Here is an 18,708-nt window from a genome sequence, read left to right on the forward strand (position 1 = left end):
CGAGAGAGATCCAGAGTACAATCCAGAAAGCCTTGGTGAAAGTCATTTTCTTCCCGGCTTCAACTTTATGCCGTGCAGGAAACAGTCATGTTCGTTCTGGCTAGCAGAGTATATTCGTACGTCAACGTTGGGACATCTCCGCCAGGTCTCGTAGGCAGGTTACGATATTGTAGCGCTACAAATACTTGAGGGGAACCCTATTTACCTCACTGTGTCTAGAGTTCGTCGATAACGATTCGCATGAAGCCTCGACACCTGGTATAAATTCTTTACCACCAATTTACTACAGAGATCAAGATGAAGCAAAACTCCGAACCCCGTGATCCCACTCCAATAACCCAGAGCTTGAGGCAAGCGCAACCGGGTACACAAGTCCAAAAATACTGGGGTGCCGCAAAGGAAAAATGGAACAAGTAAGCTCCCTGGTGGGGAGTCGAACCCCGCTCTCGCGCGAATGGCAAGCACGGCGGGGGGACCAGTACTCTGAATTACCTGAAATGCTACGGAGAGTGTCGAGAGCGACGACATCCTGGTCGAAGATCAGCGATGCTCCGATATTCCCTAGCGGGACTGCGCCCTGCCCTCGTCTGTCCTCATACCCATCATACATCTATCGGTTCCGCCGCTGGGTGGTTGATTGATCCATTCATCAATGAGGTATCCACGAGCGTCCGTGCGTCTAGGGTCATTCTGGAGAATCGTTCCAGGTGACAAGCGGAGGAAAACCTGCATACGCGTCCGAAAGTTAGCTCAAATGTAGCTACATCGCCTCAGACAGCCATGCACAATGAACGGAAGATCTCATGGGACGGATGAAAGGGTTTCGGGTGGGAAGAATGGTGAACCAAAGTGAGTAAAAAGAGAGGTACCACCTCGACGTTCCCACCCCAACCCTCAACCCTCTCCCTCCGCCAACCTTCTCCTCAGAGAAAACCGTAAATCCGCATCGGAAGTCATGTTACAACACGAATGTTCGAACTCAACCGATGAAGACTGTGGCGCGCACGTCTAACGTCGACGCTGCAAAAACGGCGAAGTAGAAGATGAGTACTTTCGTGGAGAAAAGGCTCAAGTGCAAAAAGTCGGGAGGCGTGGAGCCGTACATATCTATGATAAGACACCGGGTTGATCGGGTTGCGACGTCGCTCGTCTTTCTAGTCCGGAGAGGAACGCGGCTAGTTGATGGGAGATGGAAGGCGGGAGGAGAGCACATATTATAAGACAAAGAAGATAGATTCCGACCTGCCACCATCCAGCGCCATACAGGTCATCCTTGTCAACGACCTCCGTCATCGTGCTCCGGAAGGAAGTCATGCAGGGCGTACATGTACTCGACCATCGCCGTCTTTGATATCGGAGGCGGCCACTACTTCATTGTGGCAGGGGTGAGAGAAGTGAGTGCGGGGGTGAGAGAAGTGAGTGCGGGGGTGAGAGAAGCAAATAGTGGGAATGCAGTACGACGTGGATGGCGACCGACGCTTCCGCTTTTCACCTTAGAATCTTTTTGATACAAAGAACCAGTCGTCTTCCCCAATGTCATCGAAAGACCTTTCAATCTGTCATATGTAAGAAAAACAAACCAAACAATGATTAGAGATTGAGCTACGTACCCAGGCAGCAAGAATCCCAGAGATCGTATTAGCCGAATCCTCGTCAATCGCTGCTTTATTCCTCTGCAACTGGATAGGTGGGGAAGTGTAATACCCTCCGCCAGGGCATTCTGGGTTTCTGATGACGATGACGAAAACCCAGAGCTCCCCGTTCGTCAGTACACCACGGAGATGGGTCCGCCTACACATATAATCAGCGGGAAGATAAATGGAATGAAAAACAAAATTATATCCCAACGACTTGGCGCAAGTCATCATCTCAGCGACTGCCTGGGGCACGTAGTCCACTAAATGAGGCGTCGAAGCCTTGGCCTCTGCAATAAAGAAGCCGGGTGTAGTGGTCCGGGTCCTGAGGAACGTGATATCCCGTGAAAAACGATAAATATCTGTCCGATGATCAGCATATATCACAGATAGAAGTGAACCAATGGGAGCGCACCGGTTTCGTCTTGTCCAACAAGGAGTGCCACCACATGTGTGTTGAAGTGACTCGGTCGCATACATATCTTCATTGTCGACCGTGTATTCAAGGTTCAGAAATAGATGTTTGCTTCTGTCGACCATAGCGGTGACGCGATACATAAAGACATCAATCCAGAGGCGCGCAGACGCTTCACTCTGGTCCAGGCAAGGTTATGAGTAGATAGGGCATGCGCATATGCACCAGGGGACAGGACGTACAGATCGAATTGTATGGTCCTCAAGGAGCTGGAGGAAAGATAGCATAGTCGTCGATGACATGAATTTGTCCGCGCCTACAGACTTGGCTTCCTCAGTGCGTCTGGAACTGTCACTCTTGAGCGCGAGTTCACTGGCCTCGGTGATTTGGAGCTCGGCCAATAGACGTTGGTTGATGCTGGAGAAGGGGGTGTGCTGTCGAGCAAATGAGACAAAAACAGGAACGGGGGGAGTGCCGGAACTACCTTGGGCACGTTCAACTTTTTCTCTATCTTCGCAAGCACTTCGTCCAAGTCATCGGAAATATCAGATAAGTCGTCGTCAAGTGAGTTGATACGCAACTTCTGAAGATGGTCGTATATTATAGATAGCTCGGCGAGGGCGAGATCGGACACCTTTCTGCGCTTTCGAGAGGTGGTCTTACTCTCGGAAGCTGGCTGGACTGCAGATGTGGACATGGCGGGAAGAGAAGAGCACCACTGTTGGGCAACGGTTGCGTGTGCGTGGTAGAAACCTCTTCTGGGGTAATCAGACTGGGGAGGACGCGCGATACGACCCGAACGAGTCGTAGTCTGACTGGGTGGTGTGTACTCGGTGTGGAGATTTTGGCGCAGAAGCATGTCATAGAATGTAGAACGTAGAATGAGGGGTATACAGTCAAAACACAGATATATACAAGAACGAAACACCAAACCAAGTAGATCCAACCATGAGGGACTAAATTCATACGTGTATGCATAAAACATAGAAAGAGATAGGAAAAAAAAACAAGACTTAGTAGACGTCCCAACCATCGTCATCGTCAGCTTCATCCATACCGTCCAACGTCCAACCCAACGTACACAACTTACCTAAATATCACAACAAATCAACACATCCTCCGCTTCCTTTAAGTAGGACCTGAGCCCCAACGTCGATGAAGAACTCAAGCATCCCACCCACTCTTCGCCAAAAACGCGCCCACATCCCTCTTGCCCACTCCATGGCCATTCATCCCTCCTCCTCCAAACCCTGCACCTCCATTCCTGGGCCCACCCAACCCCGGACTCGGGAACCCACCATTGCCATTACTCGGACTCAAGCTCGTCGCTAACCCCAGCCCACCCTGCCCGTTCCCATTAGCGTTACCGTTACCGAGCCCACTCCCCAACCCACTGCTATTGACCTGTCCGTCGATAGTCGGTAATCGCAGATTCAGATTGAATCCAGGCGAAGGTAAATTCAGATCCAGGAAATCCTCCCTGCGCACTTCAATCAATTGTTCCCCACCACCACCGCTACCCTTACTGGTAGCGTCGAGGAACTGCGAAGTAGTTGGAGAGATGAGACTAGGGCTCTGGTCCGTCGGATCGGAGTTATTCGAATCATTGGAGGATTTCTTGCCAGTGGACGAGGACGATTTCGAGGATTTGCTCTTCGATTTAGTGCGTTTCGGTTTGGAGTTGGGGGTGGAGGTGGCGCTGGGATCGTGGTCGGGTTGGCCGAGGGGGGAAGGAGGGAAGGCAGGATGGGTATGGTTGGGACCGCTTTGCGACGCCGACGCGGACGTCCTCGACCTCGAATCTGATGACCTTGATCCCGAGCCCGTCCCTCCCGAGCCACCATTCGAAGACCTCCTCTTCGCATACGCGCGCGCATCGAAATCCGCATCCGCGAGCTCTTCCTCATCATCTTCCTCTTCACCATCACCTCCTTGTTGCATACGACTACGAAGAGGCGGACTCCGCATATTGCCCGACGAGCTCGTATGGCTGCTCATCGAATCTTGGTGTCGGTGCGCCCCACGGGTGAACGGGGACGGGATACGAGGTGCGGATCCGGACCCTTGAAAGCCCTCGAACTCCTCGTCTGCGCCGTGTTCGAGCGAATAAGCCAGCGCGGCGCGTTTGAGCTCTTTACGCTCCTTCCTTCGTGCCTTTCTCTCCGCCTTCTCTCTCGCTTCGTCCTCGAGACTGAGGGAGGGCTCGGGCTGCGCGGCGAGCTGCGAGGTTATGGCGCCAACGTCGACGGGCGCGGCATCCGAATCGAGCGTCGAGGAAGAAAGCGTCGCTTTTCTCCTCCTTTCCCTCCTCTCCCTCCTCTCTTCATCCCCTTCCCCGCCTCCGTCCTCGTCCGCAGCTTCGACGTCGTCCGGAGGCAACTGAATCGCCCCGCCCCTCCGCCCAAACAAATCCCACCCCCAAATCCTCACCCAATTCCCCGCCCTCTTCTTCTTCCTCCTGATCCTCCCCGCGCCAAAGTTCGAATGCAGCGAAAGCGTCTCTGCTTCCTCCGAGCTCGCATCTGACGCCAATAATCCCTCAAGCGAGGCTGAGGCTTGGTCGGACCGAATTGGAATTGGGGTGGCAGAGGAGTGGTAGAGGTGGTCGTTGGATGATAAATGCGGGTGGGGGTGCGCGGCGCGGAGGCAGGAGAGGCAGGGGGAGAGGAGGGCGTGGAATGTGTCGGACCAGGAGAAGTGGTCCATTGCCATTGTGAGTGATGTGGTACTAGTAGAGTTTCTGAGCGGCATGGTGGATATATGAGAAGAAAAGAGAGAAAGGTCGATGTTAGTATAAGAACTGGAAAGAGAGCAAGGGGGTTAGAGCGCGTCCGAGTACGTGCTCGTACCTGTGTAGCGCTGAGTGATGGCAGGTAGCGTGTTTTTCTTTTCCTACCGCTTGCCTTCCAGCGAAGATTGAGACAAAAATCGAATGCACTGAATGCTCCTGTCAAGAAGCAGAGAAAAAAAACAGAACGAACGCAAGAGACTCAAAGGGAGTTGGACAAGAGTTGGGGATCGCGTCCTGGCAGTACGGACCAAGCCGAGTGCTAGCACTTGATTTCGGAGCGGGAGCGAATTAGGCTACAAGAAGAAATGTCTCGGTGGCACTGAAGGCAGCTCAAAATTAGACAGCTCATAGTACTGAACCAAAGAAGATGTTGTTGTAGATGGGCGCTGATATAGGCAAGACACACAAGAAAATATACCCAGAAAAAATGTAATACTAGCCCACCGTGGGGGTCGAACCCACAGCCTTCAGATTAACCCGCCTGAGACAGACTAAGAGTCTGACGCTCTATCCGATTGAGCTAGGCGGGCTTGAAAGAGTGGCACCATCATATGTCTCATTCCGACGACGATTCGGCCTTATTGGCACCTCCGAGCGGCTCCCGCGAGCCGCGCAGCCACTGCGCGCTGCAGAATATATAGTGCTCACGTCTATCGACCACGTCCTCGAACCCCTCCTCGCCGTCGTCCAATGCGATGAGCACATCCACAGGCCTTTCACGACGTCGCGTCAACCCCTCCTCCGGCGACAACTCCACCGAATCCTTCACCAATGGCCACACATCCTCAGGTTCGAACGGGACCGCAGCGGCGGCATCCTCAGCTTCGCCGGTAGGGGTCCACGCCGGCTCTGCGTTCGCGGGCGGGAGCAAGATTGCGTATGACCCACGAGACTTGGAGAGGGACGATGAGGAACTGAGGACGGGTGGGAAGATGCCGAAGCTGACGATTATGGAGGAAGTGCTGTTGCTTGGGCTGAAGGACAGGCAGGTGCGTTGCGCGCGCGCAGAGCTGTCTCGTTTTTGTTTTATATTTGTTCATTCATTGTATAAACTGTTGTCTCTCGGTATCCCTGGAATATTGTTGGTGGATTGTTGATCTTTGCAGGGCTATCTGTCGTTTTGGAACGACAACATCTCGTACGCGCTTCGGGGATGTATACTCATCGAGCTCTCGCTCCGGAGAAGAATAGCGATGTACAAGGACCCGAACCGACGACGGCTGCCGCTCTCGGAACGACTGGTGCAGGTGATAGACGACAGGCAGACGGGCGAGACGTTGCTCGACGAGGCGCTCAAGATGATGAAGGCGCAGGAGGCCGTAGAGCGCATGTCTGTCAATTCATGGATTGATTTACTTTCGGGTGCGTGTCGGTCTTTGTGTTTTATTCTGCTTCAATGCTCTGTTTACATGGAGTACAATACACGTCGTTGGCAATTGTTCCGAAACATTCCAGCGCTCACGCTTTGCCAGCGGTGGCGTCAGAGCTTACTCCCCGCTTTCCTTTCCACTTGCTCGTACGACCGTTTGGACGTCATTCACCTCGTCGGATTGGTGTCGTTTTCATTCCGCTTCTGCTGACGTGACGTGAAATAACCACGAGTCGGCCGTCGTCGTCGTCGTGATGCTACAGCACATAATGATTCCGATGGCATCACTGTGGCGGCGGGTTCGATGTGGTAAACCGATCGCTCTGCGTCGGAAACAACGTCGAGTCCACCCACCTCCGGCTCTGGTTCTCGCTCTCGATGTTTATTAGCTTGACGGGCTGTCCGGCGTCACCTCCTGGAGTTATGGACACCACATTGTGCATAGTAGAATGAGCCATGGTCAAATGGGTACTCTTTCCCGTCTTGTGAAGGCTCTCGTACATATCGGAGCTTGCATCGACGGAATTGGTATCGCACTTGCCAGGATCATGCCACTTGTCTCTGGATTGTGTCGTCCTATCGCCCTAACGCATCCTTCTCTCTTCGCACCACGAGAACGCACCCATGTCTCTTCATACCTAACCCCACCCGCTCACACCTCTCCTTCTTCCCCTCATCCAGGCGAAACATGGAACGTCCTCAAAATCGGCTACCAGCTCAAACAAGTCCGCGAACGGCTCGCAAAAGGCCTCGTCGACAAAGGCGTCCTCCGCACCGAAAAGCGCAACTTCCTCCTCTTCGACATGGCCACCCACCCCGTCGCCGACGTCCGCACCAAAGACGCCCTCGTCACGCGCGTCGTATCCCTCCTCACCGCTACGACGTCCACCGTCCCCGCCACCGCGCTCGATCGCGACGAGCAGGTGCAGATGCGTACGATGCGCAGCGTGTGTCTGGTTTGTGCGGCTTATGCGGCTTCGGTGCTTGATAATGCGTTTGGGAGGTTGGGGTATGAGGAGAGGGAGGCGGCGTTTGCGAGGTGCGATGATATTTTGGCGGAGTTTGCGGTTTGGCCGTTTGGCGCGACTGGCTCAGGTTCAGGGTCGGGGTCGGCTCCTGGTCCTGGCGGTGTAGTGGGGGCGGGAGCGGTGCCGGGGGCGACGCCGAGAAGGAGGGCGGAGAATGGATCGAGGATCGGGATGGGCGGGGTGGGGAATGGGAGGGAGGCGGTGTTGGGGTTGATGCAGGAGGTTAGGAAGGAGATGAGTGGGGGGGACGAAGATTTGGGGGGTGAGCTTGTCGCGGCGGTCTTGGAGGTGTTGAGTAAGTTGGATTCGTTGTTGTGATGGTTTTCGCGGAAGTGGATGTTGGATAGACAGTGTGGGGCGCGGGAGGGAGGGATGTGGCGTGCATACGCATACACACACGAACTACTAGGGGCGAGTTCGTGATTCTTTCTCTTGATTCAGATTCGATCTTCTTGTTCATCGTCTTCGTTTTCGTTCTTCAATTGAGCATCGTCGGAGGTTCCTCGTCATTGTATGTTTCTGGGCTATCTTCCTCTTCACACTCTTCCTCATCCCCCTCCTCCTTCTCTTTCTTTGTTTTTTTTTTTGTTCTTTGTTTGCCTTTCTTTCTTTGTGTTTCGTTTTTTTCGTCGTAATTATTTGAGCGCGTTCGGCTCGTCGCTCGACCGTTGACAGTCACGTAACATATCATAACATACCTCAGCCTGATACTGAACGTTGTCTGAACCTCCGATCCGGTCTTCAGAATCATCCTTTCACTCAGATGCAGACTGGACAGGCTGCGGACTTTTTATGGTGGTTTCTTGTTGTCTCACTCAAGAATGACGATCTAATGAAGCGCGTTGCTGACAGAAAAAGTCCCTGGTAGTATATCGGATTAGTACACGCGCCTGTCATGCCGGATTGCAAGATGATATTTGTACGCGCGAGAGCGGGGTTCGACTCCCCGCCAGGGAGATGTCCCATTTGAACCGACGATTTTGGTTTTACTTCGCCCGATGGAGGAGTTCATTCCAGTGAGCAGATACATCGAGGGCATAATGGCCCAGGAAGCTTTTTCCATCGCACCACAGAAAATGCCCCCATACTGAATGCATATGTATCTGATCAGAGTGACACAATGACTGAAGTACTTCCACCCCATCCGCGAAACATAATGGCAGCCCATTCAAACTCTCCATTTCCGCTCCCAACCCGGAAAATACGGATCGTTATCCAAAGTCCTAACCTTCCACCCCTTCTCAACCAGTCCCTTCTCCTCCTGCTCCCTCGCCCATTCCTCTAGTACCGGCACCGCCACATGCTCCACGTGCCACGTCCCCTTATACTCCAATATATTCTTCTTGCCCTCCTTCATAATCTTCACCAATAACGCGGGAATATACGGCTCGTCTCTGAACTCGGACATCGGGGTAAAGAGGGCCTTGAAGTTGAAGACGATGGCGCGCGAGGCGGGGAGACGACGCAGGGTCTGCCAGTCTACGCGGAGGTGGATTTGGGAGGGCGTTAGGGTGGGGGATTGGGTTGAGCGGAGGGCCATGTGCGGGTCATCTGGTTGGCAGAAGAGGGGTTGGCCGATTTCGAGGCCCCAGGAGCCGCGTTGGATGGGTTTGTCGAGGGGCATTTTGCTGAAATACCTGCAAGTTGTTCAGTTCATGTCATACGCGCCCAACAGGAGAAACACGAATACCTATCCATAGAGAACTCCATCTTCTCCTTGTAGTCCGGCACGGGCGTGTGGATCTCGTTCAGAGGCTTCCCGATCTTCAAATGCAAGTTCCACCCCATGGCCGAACACGAAAGTCCCGCCCTCAAGAAATAAAAACCGGTCTTCTCATCCGGCAACGTGATCAAGAAATCCTCCGGCACGTTCTCCAACAACACTTCCAACGCCTTCACGCCTCCCTCGCCCCACTTATCGCCCACGAACGGCACGTCGAACCTCCGGTCGAAGATCTTGTTGTGCAGTACGCCCGTCGAGGAAGAATAGGTGAAGTGGTCCGGGTAGCGAGCGCAGAGGAAGGAGATAGACATGTGCAGAATTTCGACGCAGGCGCGTTCGGTCATCAGTGCGTTGTCGGAGGATGAGGTCCCCGGTTGGACGTCGATGACGCTTTTGCCGTGTTGGGCGTAAAGAGCTTTGCGTTGCGCTATACGTTCGACGTAGGTCGATTCGAGCTCGAGCCAGAAATCGGGTTCCAGTTTCTTCAATGCTGGTACAATGGACCAGGATCAGTCACACAGGCGAACTGACAACTGCTCACAAAAACAGGAGCGGTGGAGAAGGAACGTACACATTGTCTGATGGTAATCCCATCTGAAGGGTCTGTACGGTCGAGGCTTTGCGGTGGTGATATCAAAGTCGGGTAGAGGCTTTGGATTCGGTACACCAGTCAGTTTCGGATAATCTGGGAGACGACGTCTGTAAGAAATGAACAGGAAAAGTCGATCCTTGTGTAAGACCAGGACGAACGAGACGCGAACGTACCTGTTTGAGTAAAAGTGGTATCCCGCCACACTCGCCACACCGAGTACGAGTGATGCAGCAGCATACGTCGCAGTAGAGCTAGAAGCAGTCAGCGTCGAGTCCATCGTCGTGAGTGAGTATAGGAATCGTCAAGTAGAACAAGCAGAGATGATAGTCTGTACAGGTGAGTGTGAAGGTTAACGTTAAACGCTAAGACACCGTGAGCAGCGCTGTCGCTGTAGATATCGTTACACGGACGCCCGCGAAGAACAACGACCTGGGAATGCGCCTGCCCGTCGAGGCGTGTCGTATCTTATCATGAGCGTAAGATTGAAATGCCGAAAAGTTGAGGAAAAGAGGATGTTGCTTTCGTCACGTTTACCGCCCTTCCTCGAGGAAGCTTATCGTCTACGAACGAAGTGGAAGGGGTACGCCGACGGCCAGAGTACTTGACCCAATTCAGCACAACATGCGAGAACTCGGTCGTGAAGAGTTGTAAAGGATATCTGTTCCAACGTAAGCATATATTCAGCAGAGTTCGAGTCGACGTCGTAGTAGTAAGGGAAAAGGGCTGATCCTATTTCGAGCTAACAAATGGTTTGATGGCCGAGAATACAACCCGAGAGGGTGGCGACCGTGGCGTTGTGGCAAGGGTAACTAACAACGGAAGCTTTTAATTGTAGGCTTGTAACGTCACAGCACCTCTACAAGCAACAAAAATTGGTATCGAATACATTGCGAATACACAGATAAAGTGCAAGACGTCCGAGTTCTTGGGGGCAAGAAAACACCATCAGAGGTCGTTCAAGACATGTACTGTGTGTACGAAAAGAAGAAGATGCAGCGGGTGAAGTAAGCGTGTAAGTGGTAAGTATGTGGTACGAACGAATCGAGACAGAAAATTTCCGTGGCATTAGCTGCGATGAGAAGCATTTTCGTACAGAGGCGGCAACTCAACCGTTTGGACATTCTCATCTCCCTCTGTCTCTTCCGCTCTCTCAGAATCAACATGCCGAATTATACTTACCGGAGTCCCCGTCACGGGTTGCCCAGACATCTTGAGAGCCTGAGACGCCACCGTGGATGACACCGTCGAGATTGGACGAAACTCCTGGGATAACGGTGATGTTGAGATCGAGTTTATCTGCGAGCCGTACGATGTGGGATGCGAATATGGACGGCCTGTGGACGAGTCGTAAGCGGAGTATAGAGCGTTACCGTCCCATACTGGCGTGGTAGAGATGGATGTGGCATCATGCGGAAGGTATATTTGAGGTCCTTCGTCGATGTCTACCCGATCGCGCTTCTGTTGTCGACATAGCAGGAAAATTGTAATGCCCACTAACACAGCTAATCCGACGAGGCCACCAACGACGCCGCCTAAAACGTGCAGTATCTGGCATGAATATCGTAGGACTGCAGCGCATACAAAGGAACATACCTGCAATGGCACCCACGTTCTTCCCGTGTTTCCCGCTGATTATCGGTGGCCGCGGTCAATCAGCGTGGGCCACACTACAGAAAAGGTAAAAGTGCTCACTTGTCAGGAGTGCTAGTTGCCAAAGTCGACGACGATTTAGGCAGATTACCACCTGCAGGAGTCCCTGCTGTCGCAGAGGGCATAAACGAAAAGCATGCGGTATTGGTGGGATCGGAAGGTGAGGCAACTTTATAATCCACGTAACCACCAGCACCAGTTTCATGCTGATCGCCGGAGACCAGGAGAAGGTCAGTCCCAGCCTTGACCGGTACGGTCCAGTTGAAGCCAGTCGTTCCATCAGAATCGGTCGTCGGTGTGGAAGTGATGTTGAAGGAGTCACCGCTGGGAATGACACCGACGAAGTTTGGCGTGCTATGGAGAAGTGTCAGTCTAGCACATACTTATGCGAGATATCGGTTGGTTGAAGGGCGTACCCTGTGATATTCGGGTTGCCCGTGGTCCAATCGATCCGATACGTCTCACAGCTCTGGGCCGAAAGTCCGGGGTTTGGAGTCATGAAGAAGTACGGCCAAGGGGGAAGAATGTTTTGCGAGGGATCAAAACACAGATCGGCGTCGGATGCCTGCACAGTCCACACTGTGCTCGTCCCTCCTGTCGCAAACCCATTCTTGTCGCTGACCTGCGCTTGCAAACATGAGTACTATATACGTATCTGATGAAGAAAAGGACTGAGACTGACCACAGCAACAAACTGTGAACCCGCTGGATAGTTCAGAGTGAATTCCACGTCTGTGCTGCTATTGAATGCAATCGTCTGGATCGTTCGGACCTCGATTGGCGTCAGAGGGCTGGATCCGTAGGGGATAATCAAGATATTATAAGGAGGTTCGCCACCCGTCCCTTCGATCGAGGCCGAGAGTTGACTGCATTGACTAGGGATATTATTGAACGTCCAAGTGTAAGCATGAGAGAGTGAGATGAAATAAGCCACACATCCAAGGAGGCGGATGAACGGCGAGCTCATAGTGGAGAACCTCTTGTGAAGAGGGCGAAAAACTCGAGTTAAGTGGAAGCGCCATTGAAGCGCTTTATGAAGTTGTGAAAAAGGAACGCGCCCATCCCCCGTGGACAGGGCCACAGTTCATGGGAACCCGTCACAAAACCACGGCTCCCACAGCATGACAGCAATATAGTTCAAAACGTTCAGAAGTTCCTTGTGAAGTACCCCTCCTCCTGGAAAAGGCATGGATCCATTGTCGCCCATAGAGCTGGGCGTCAGCCTCGGTGGCGCACGGGTACCTAGCCTCACAAAGGGAATATCAGTATCAGAAGCAGATCGATAGTAGGCGGAACATAGCAAGAGCATATGCTACCGTGATGATCAGGAAGATCAGAACGCACTGACCAGGAAGTTGATATGTATCTTACCTTGGCCGACGACATTCGGTCGATTTATAGGCAGAATGCGTGGGCGTCAATTGAGGGTATTCAAAAAGTCCCCTTTAGGGTCTTTGAGTATTCGGGAATGGGGATGGAAGTATATTCATGCTTAAATGGATTGTCGTCTAGCAAGCATTGCAAGATTCGGGAACAGATTCAGGGCTGAGAAGGGCTGAAAATCCATAGCAGTGCAATGTTTTGCGACATTCTCTGAAACGATGCATGTGGCCCAGCCAAACTTCCTGGCGATCGAGCTTTGACGCCCAATACCGGGAGAACCCCGCCCGAATCCCTGTGAATAGTTCTCGATAGCCCCGGCGAGTAACACGGGATGATAGTCCGGGCCTTATGACACACTGGAGTGTAAAAGTGCTTCATAAAAGTAAGAGGAAGTGGTATCCAGGGGATTAAAGAGACTATATCCCACATAATTTAGGCAAAATCACGAACTAGAGCTTTCATCTTCGCCTCTGTCTCTGAAACTATGGTCATACAACGGCGGGAGTTCGATCGTTTCTGGCTCTGTCTCTGCCTCCGACATCTCTACCCTCCCTGAGTCCACATGTCGAACGAAGGTCACTTGTGAAGTATTCGAAGGCGGTACAGGGATCTTGCGCTTGTGTGAGGCCGAAGATGAATCTGACATCGGACGAAAGTTTTGGAATGGTGGTGACGGTAGAGACGATTCAGTCAACGAATATGGGTGTTCGGAATCGGTACCATGCGAGGTGCTATAAAGACTCTGCGGGTCAAACGGCGTCGGGGAAGTGATGGTTGACAACTCTCCCGTGACGAAGGCTGGTTGTTCGTCACCCAGATCAACTGGCTGCCGTCTCCGTCGACGTCGCAAGATAAATGCAAGGGAAGCCGATACCAAGACCAGTCCCGCAATACCGCCAACGATACCCCCTAAGTGTGCCCTGTCAGCGAATGTCCTAGAAAATGATTTCCAAACAAAACACACCAGCAATAGCACCGACGTTCTGCGTATGTACCGTGCTGCAAACACTGAGTCAGTCCTTGGTATGCGCAGAGAGTAGTCGCACACTGACTTGTTTGTGGACGTCGATGAAGTAGAAGCACCATTGGGATACCCACCAGCCGGTATACCCGATGTCGCAGAGGGCATGTACGTGACACAAGTGGTGATGGAAGTGCTGCTGGGAGGCTGCACCTTGTAATCGACATAGCCCCCGGTCCCAATGGCGCGTTCATCTCCCGAAAGAAGTATGAGGTCCGTGCCCGCGTTGACGGGAACGGTCCAAGTAAATCCCGTCGAACTGAATCCAGATCCGGAGAACGTCGAGTTGATGCTGAAAGATTGGCCGGAGGGTATAACTCCAGAGAAAAAGGGAGTCCTGCAAAGGTAGAAATTGGTCAAGAGTCATAGGGGGGCCGGCTAGGAACTACATGAACAAACCCTGTGACATTCGAATTCCTCCCAACCCATCCAACTTGATAGGACTCGCAACTGCGAATAAAGCCGTCTGCCGGGTCGAAAAAGAACTCCCAAGCCTGGGCGGCCTCTTGGCTCGGGTCAAAGCATTCTGCACTGCCTGCTGCAGGAGCCTCTACAGTCCACACTGCGCTCGTTCCCCCTGTTGCGAACCCGTTTTGGTCGCTCATCTATCATCCCATAGTCAATGCCGGTGCTCTGCTGAAGTGAAAGCAAAAGACTTACGATGGCAACTAGCTGTGATGCAGCTGGATAATTCAAAGTGAAGTTCAGGTTCGTACTTGTATTGAATGTGATCGTTTGGACCGTTCGGACTTCAACGCTGAATAGTGGAGTTGGACCATACGGAATGATCACAAGCTCGAAGGGCGGATTTCCACCGGTCCCATCGGTGATGGATACGGAAAGTGGGCCACATTGACTAGGAGGATTATCGAACGCCCATGTGTAGGCCTCAACGGTTTGAGTCGAGAGAAAGGATAAGAGAATGAAAGAGAACGAGCTGAGGAGCATGATGGAAATTCGGCGGGAACGAGACTCCCCACGCCTTGGGGAGATGAGAGGACGAAGATAAAAGATCTGTACACCCAAGGCGCCCGATACATAGATACACAGAAGCACTGAAGCATGACGCCAGCTTTTTACGGTATGATGCGCGAGTTCAGCAACGCAGTACTCACGACCCGGTCTCGACGGCGGGAAGATGTCTAGGATCAGAAGTTCATAAGCGATCGTTCATCGAACACTAAAACACTTGCACGGTGTCCACTTCCACGATGCGTCTGAGTCTCACACCCCGAGACGCCCAGTCTGCTCGCGGACTAAAGCTCTTCGTGGGTCGACAAGAACGAGTGATTATCAATCGAGAGAAAAACAGAACGCCGGGACGTTTGGCTCCACTGCGTTACAGGTCGTATGGACAACACAAAAAGCATGCGACTTGCGTGAGACCCGACTAAGGACCGGGTATAATACGAAGCTGCAACGAAGTTGACGCCTTGTACCTGGATCAGATTCCCTACTCCCTTAAAAGGCCGTTGGTACTCACCGGCTACACGAGACTGCCCAGTCATGTCGATGGGAGCAGTGTAACGCGGGAGCGTAAGTCGGATAAAGAGAAGGAAAGTTCAAAACATCTCCATGAAGGTCATATCAGGTTAGATGCATCGATAGGCTGACCATCATCCTATGTAGAAGCCGCTGCACTGCTGGTCCAGCCACTCCCAAAGCTTCTTCCCGGAGTGCGGATCACCGCTTACCGCAGGAGCCTCGCCGAGACGAGCCCATGAAATCAAAAACTAGTGGTGATTCTGATCGTCAATAGTCGTAACGGTCTTCAGATTACATCGTCTTACCTTTCCGTTATAGTCCACTGTAGCTGGTGAAGTACCTGCACAGAGCTGGGTAAGAGCGCCATAATGAGCCGGATACAAAAGGCGTTCTTGCATGAAAATGCATCAGTAAAGCCATGAATATCTGCTGTATTGCCATCACTCACGATGATCCATTTTTGGACACCGACGAGATATTTCTGAAGGTTAGTATTGAGATTGCCTGTGGCTCTTGAATTAAGCACAAATACTCTGATGGAGATTTCAACCACAGACCTGGATTCACAGATATCGAGACGATTCCCTTATCGCCATACCGCCTCGCCAATTCACGGGCAACGATGACGTTCGCCTAAAGGTGTAAGAGCTTGGTCATGGCATACTCTATATGCAGAAAGAACACGTACTCACAAGCTTGGTTTAATAATACAGCGACATGGGCGACAAGCTTCGTCTGTGCGGGCCATCTTTCTCTTTGAGTAGCTCCCAATCGAGTGTACAGAGATAGGCACCCGATGATGATGTCGTGACTACGCGCGCTTTCTTGTCTGGACTTTATGAGACTGCACTCAAAAGTGCTGGCATCAAAAGCTCCGTGAACAAAAAGTGACCTGTTGCGAACGTCAGCCGAAATCGAAGTGGCAAAGCTGAAAATGGGCATCATTCACCTAGGACATTGGATCCGATTTGCATATCATATCCTTGCTTCGTGAGCTCATCGACAGGACAGGCCATCACAGCGCTACGAAGCCGCCAGAAGTCACCACCGCCACTTCACCGGATGACATGCAATCGACCGTCCTTACGCGTTATTGAACAAAACATGAAGTTCTGTCTCTTTACTTTGTGAGCGTCAGCATTGAGCAATGAAATAACTTGGGGTATACACTCACGACAGGAATTCTTCAGCGCTCTTGCGAACACTGGTCAGATCGGCCAGGTCGAGGTGAAGATACAAGGCTTCCTTCCCAGTCTCGTCTCTCAACTGTTGTATAGCACCTTGAGCCCTGTCAGGGCTTCTAGAGGCCATGTACACCTTTGCGTTATGCTCAAGTAGGGCCTGGAATAAGGACGAAATAATAGGTATGTGAAAAGACGACACCAACAAGCTAGCCTCAGCCACAAACCTTGATTATCTCTTTCCCGACACCCGAATTGCCACCTGATCTCCGTTGACATAAGATAGACATTCAAGAATGGTGTAACATAGGTACGTGCCTGTTGCAATCATGACCTTCCCAGACAGATCGGGAATGTCTATTGTCGCCCATTTCGGTGATGACGTAAACATATGAGAGACGACAGACCAAAGGTTTCCCATGTTTAGAGATAGGATGGGTTCCCAAATCTGGACCAAGGAGTTTGCTGAGATAGAAACAGAAAAGCGCGGCGGCAGCAAGTATGCAGGCGATTTGACCAAGGACGAGATCAAGTGTTATGTCGAATGTCTGAACACCGTGACACCTGAAGGATGCCGACCGAAGTCGTCGTGTCAGAATAAGCAAACAAGTTTTGAGTTCCCAACGACTACCGCGCATTGGGCGCTACTGCTCGCCATTTGTGTGAATACCAACCAGAGGGAACGGACGTAGCCCCTCGTCGAATAATGAGGATTCTCATCGAGTTGAGAGCGAGCAGAAATGACACGGTATTTGATCCTTGGCCAACTAATTTTTTTGCGGAATGGCTTTATGTGGGTATATTCTCGCTAGAAGACATGTACGCCGACCGATGAGGAAACAGTGCAATGGGAAGTTCACCATACAAAACCAAGCCAACATACGTCCTGGGTGTTGACGGCGGGAAAGGTCAAGAGAAAGCGATGCGGACCGGGACCGTTTGAGTCTTGTCGAGGACGTCTAGCTTCTCTTCTTCGAGGCAAACCTTGAGAGCCGTAAAGAATCGAGCTTTGTCTTTGAGCTGAAAGGGGCACCATGAAACGTTGAACAACAAAATCAGCGTATGCTTTCCATACCTGATACCCGGCGACCAAGCCGGAGGTGCTTGGTACGACGAAGAACAATGTCTCCTTGACCGTGGCCGACTAGAAGCATAGATGAGCAGCTGAGACACGACCGGCTGTGAGATACTTACGTCTGGAGCATAATCGTGGACAAGCTTGTAGGGCAATGGCAGATGGTACGGAAAGGGCGGCTTTTTGCCAGTTCCCTTTTTCTTCTCCTTCGTAGACTTTCCATTCTTTCCAGTCTTCTTACTGATTGGAGATGCAGATCCGCTCGGTTTCCCGCTTTCTCCCGTGCTATCATCGCCTGGAGCCGGAAGGCTTACAGCGGGTTCAGGAATAGCGCACTTGTTTTTCTTGAGAACAGGTTCGACTACGTCCCAGATGACTTTGCCAACGAAGCATACAAATCGGGGGCGACAGCGACTGAACTTTTCGAGGAGTTTCGGAACCGCGGCTATCTTTTCAGCTTTGGATAACTCAGCGGCCTTGAGAACTTTCGTCAGCGTGAAAGATATGACGAGTAATATTGAGTTCGTGAACGAACCTCTGACGATGGCCGGTCCACAAGATCGGTCTATGCATGTCTCATCAGTTATCGACTATTTGGTCCAAATAAGAGAGTCTTACAAGGCCTATGTTGAATTGCTCTGGGAGGATGTGCTCCTCTGTAGGCGCAACACGACGGTCGGTAAAACCTGCAAGGTATATGAGCGAGTATTTGGGAATTAAGTTACGATGTAACATACCAGCCAAGTGGAGGCATCGCCAGAAATGGTTCGTCGGATGTGCAAAATGTGCGCCCTTCTTCGCCGATTCGACGCCAGGACTGTGTCAGACATCAATCATCCAGCCTTGATTATTTTCGAAAAATTAGATCGTACTTGATACCCACGAAAATGACTGTACGGCGATGAACACGAATTAGCCATGATATGAGGATATATTGCGTACCATCAAGCTCCTCCCTCAAGCGATCCGTGAGACAACCTAAGTGCGCATATACTTCTGGCAGTGCATATCCCTTCTTCAGTTTGGTTGGTGATCTACTTCGCTTCCTTCTGTCATTCGGAGAGTCTTTTGTACTTTCAGTCCATAGGTCCGTGATCTCGGAAGCCGACCGTTTCTTAGAAGTCTTGTGAGTGGAAGAGGATGAAGCAACACTTGGAAGGCGATCTTCTTCTTCCTGTTCTTCTTGCTTTATGGCCGTGAAACGGGCTGAACGGCGTAGAGAACTGGGCGCCGAGGGTGAGAACTTGAACTTGTCGAGAGACGTGCGCATTTGGACAACAGTACCGGGTGAAGGTCCATCGGAATTGTCAGCTTCGTCAGCGTGAGAAGCATCAAACATCGCAAGTCTTTCGACGTTTGTA

General features: G+C 51.8%; 8 protein-coding genes and 2 non-coding genes across 10 annotated transcripts; 2 read left to right on the forward strand and 8 right to left on the reverse strand.

Annotated features, from left to right (window-relative positions):
* Positions 1-1,493: 1,493 nt before the first annotated feature.
* STEHIDRAFT_114557 (uncharacterized protein) lies at positions 1,494-2,746 on the reverse strand (the record flags this gene model as incomplete). The annotated part of the gene is made up of 6 exons (XM_007308781.1): positions 1,494-1,556; positions 1,611-1,791; positions 1,852-1,996; positions 2,050-2,116; positions 2,292-2,483; positions 2,534-2,746. 6 exons carry the CDS (start codon positions 2,744-2,746, stop codon positions 1,494-1,496), a joined length of 861 nt encoding a protein of 286 aa, XP_007308843.1.
* A 157-nt stretch (positions 2,747-2,903) lies between these two features.
* Positions 2,904-5,201, reverse strand: STEHIDRAFT_149632 (uncharacterized protein). The gene is made up of 2 exons (XM_007308782.1): positions 4,899-5,201; positions 2,904-4,789 (listed from the first exon to the last, which is right to left on the reverse strand). Exon 2 carries the CDS (start codon positions 4,759-4,761, stop codon positions 3,214-3,216), a length of 1,548 nt encoding a protein of 515 aa, XP_007308844.1. The 5' UTR covers positions 4,762-4,789; positions 4,899-5,201; the 3' UTR covers positions 2,904-3,213.
* A 76-nt stretch (positions 5,202-5,277) lies between these two features.
* On the reverse strand, positions 5,278-5,370 carry STEHIDRAFT_t242. The gene has a single exon. It is a non-coding gene; the product is annotated as a tRNA-Lys (tRNA).
* A 135-nt stretch (positions 5,371-5,505) lies between these two features.
* STEHIDRAFT_149633 (Golgi phospho protein 3) lies at positions 5,506-7,964 on the forward strand. Its single transcript, XM_007308783.1, has 3 exons — positions 5,506-5,829; positions 5,947-6,202; positions 6,891-7,964. The coding sequence occupies exons 1-3, from the start codon at positions 5,536-5,538 to the stop codon at positions 7,553-7,555; spliced, it is 1,215 nt and encodes a 404-aa protein (XP_007308845.1). The 5' UTR covers positions 5,506-5,535; the 3' UTR covers positions 7,556-7,964.
* A 131-nt stretch (positions 7,965-8,095) lies between these two features.
* STEHIDRAFT_t235 lies at positions 8,096-8,194 on the forward strand. The gene has a single exon. It is a non-coding gene; the product is annotated as a tRNA-Asp (tRNA).
* Positions 8,195-8,405: 211 nt separating this feature from the next.
* Positions 8,406-10,267, reverse strand: STEHIDRAFT_103258 (uncharacterized protein; the record flags this gene model as incomplete). The annotated part of the gene is made up of 4 exons (XM_007308784.1): positions 9,726-10,267; positions 9,532-9,659; positions 8,928-9,450; positions 8,406-8,874 (listed from the first exon to the last, which is right to left on the reverse strand). The coding sequence occupies exons 1-4, from the start codon at positions 9,827-9,829 to the stop codon at positions 8,406-8,408; spliced, it is 1,224 nt and encodes a 407-aa protein (XP_007308846.1). The 5' UTR covers positions 9,830-10,267.
* Positions 10,268-11,240: 973 nt separating this feature from the next.
* On the reverse strand, positions 11,241-11,827 carry STEHIDRAFT_65323 (uncharacterized protein; the record flags this gene model as incomplete). The annotated part of the gene is made up of 2 exons (XM_007308659.1): positions 11,241-11,574; positions 11,661-11,827. Coding segments are annotated over 2 exons (501 nt in total), but the record flags the coding sequence as incomplete, so codon positions are not given.
* A 1,200-nt stretch (positions 11,828-13,027) lies between these two features.
* On the reverse strand, positions 13,028-14,554 carry STEHIDRAFT_161224 (uncharacterized protein; the record flags this gene model as incomplete). Its single annotated transcript, XM_007308785.1, has 5 exons — positions 13,028-13,494; positions 13,550-13,584; positions 13,638-13,943; positions 14,006-14,211; positions 14,267-14,554. The coding sequence occupies 5 exons, from the start codon at positions 14,552-14,554 to the stop codon at positions 13,028-13,030; spliced, it is 1,302 nt and encodes a 433-aa protein (XP_007308847.1).
* A 668-nt stretch (positions 14,555-15,222) lies between these two features.
* STEHIDRAFT_134200 (NAD-P-binding protein) lies at positions 15,223-16,693 on the reverse strand (the record flags this gene model as incomplete). Its single annotated transcript, XM_007308786.1, has 12 exons — positions 15,223-15,339; positions 15,397-15,482; positions 15,536-15,595; positions 15,649-15,724; positions 15,774-15,778; positions 15,873-15,920; positions 15,942-15,983; positions 16,041-16,114; positions 16,179-16,214; positions 16,266-16,432; positions 16,500-16,534; positions 16,591-16,693. The coding sequence occupies 12 exons, from the start codon at positions 16,691-16,693 to the stop codon at positions 15,223-15,225; spliced, it is 849 nt and encodes a 282-aa protein (XP_007308848.1).
* Positions 16,694-17,033: 340 nt separating this feature from the next.
* STEHIDRAFT_103259 (DNA glycosylase) lies at positions 17,034-18,617 on the reverse strand (the record flags this gene model as incomplete). The annotated part of the gene is made up of 8 exons (XM_007308787.1): positions 17,034-17,292; positions 17,348-17,416; positions 17,467-17,823; positions 17,883-17,912; positions 17,966-18,033; positions 18,085-18,164; positions 18,220-18,238; positions 18,290-18,617. 8 exons carry the CDS (start codon positions 18,615-18,617, stop codon positions 17,182-17,184), a joined length of 1,062 nt encoding a protein of 353 aa, XP_007308849.1. The 3' UTR covers positions 17,034-17,181.
* Between the last annotated feature and the right edge of the window lie 91 nt (positions 18,618-18,708).

Source organism: Stereum hirsutum, assembly GCF_000264905.1.
Source record: "Stereum hirsutum FP-91666 SS1 unplaced genomic scaffold STEHIscaffold_16, whole genome shotgun sequence".
Classification (NCBI taxonomy): Eukaryota; Fungi; Basidiomycota; class Agaricomycetes; order Russulales; family Stereaceae; genus Stereum; species Stereum hirsutum.

Bases quoted from the DNA above. Each gene is read 5' to 3' on its own strand.
- STEHIDRAFT_149633 (XM_007308783.1), top strand. From the start codon at position 5,536: ATGAGCACATCCACAGGCCTTTCACGACGTCGCGTCAACCCCTCCTCC. The intron at 5,830-5,946 runs GTGCGTTGCGCG...TGATCTTTGCAG, and splicing joins TTGGGCTGAAGGACAGGCAG to GGCTATCTGTCGTTTTGGAA. The intron at 6,203-6,890 runs GTGCGTGTCGGT...CCCCTCATCCAG, and splicing joins ATGGATTGATTTACTTTCGG to GCGAAACATGGAACGTCCTC.
- STEHIDRAFT_149632 (XM_007308782.1), bottom strand. From the start codon at position 4,761: ATGGCAATGGACCACTTCTCCTGGTCCGACACATTCCACGCCCTCCTC.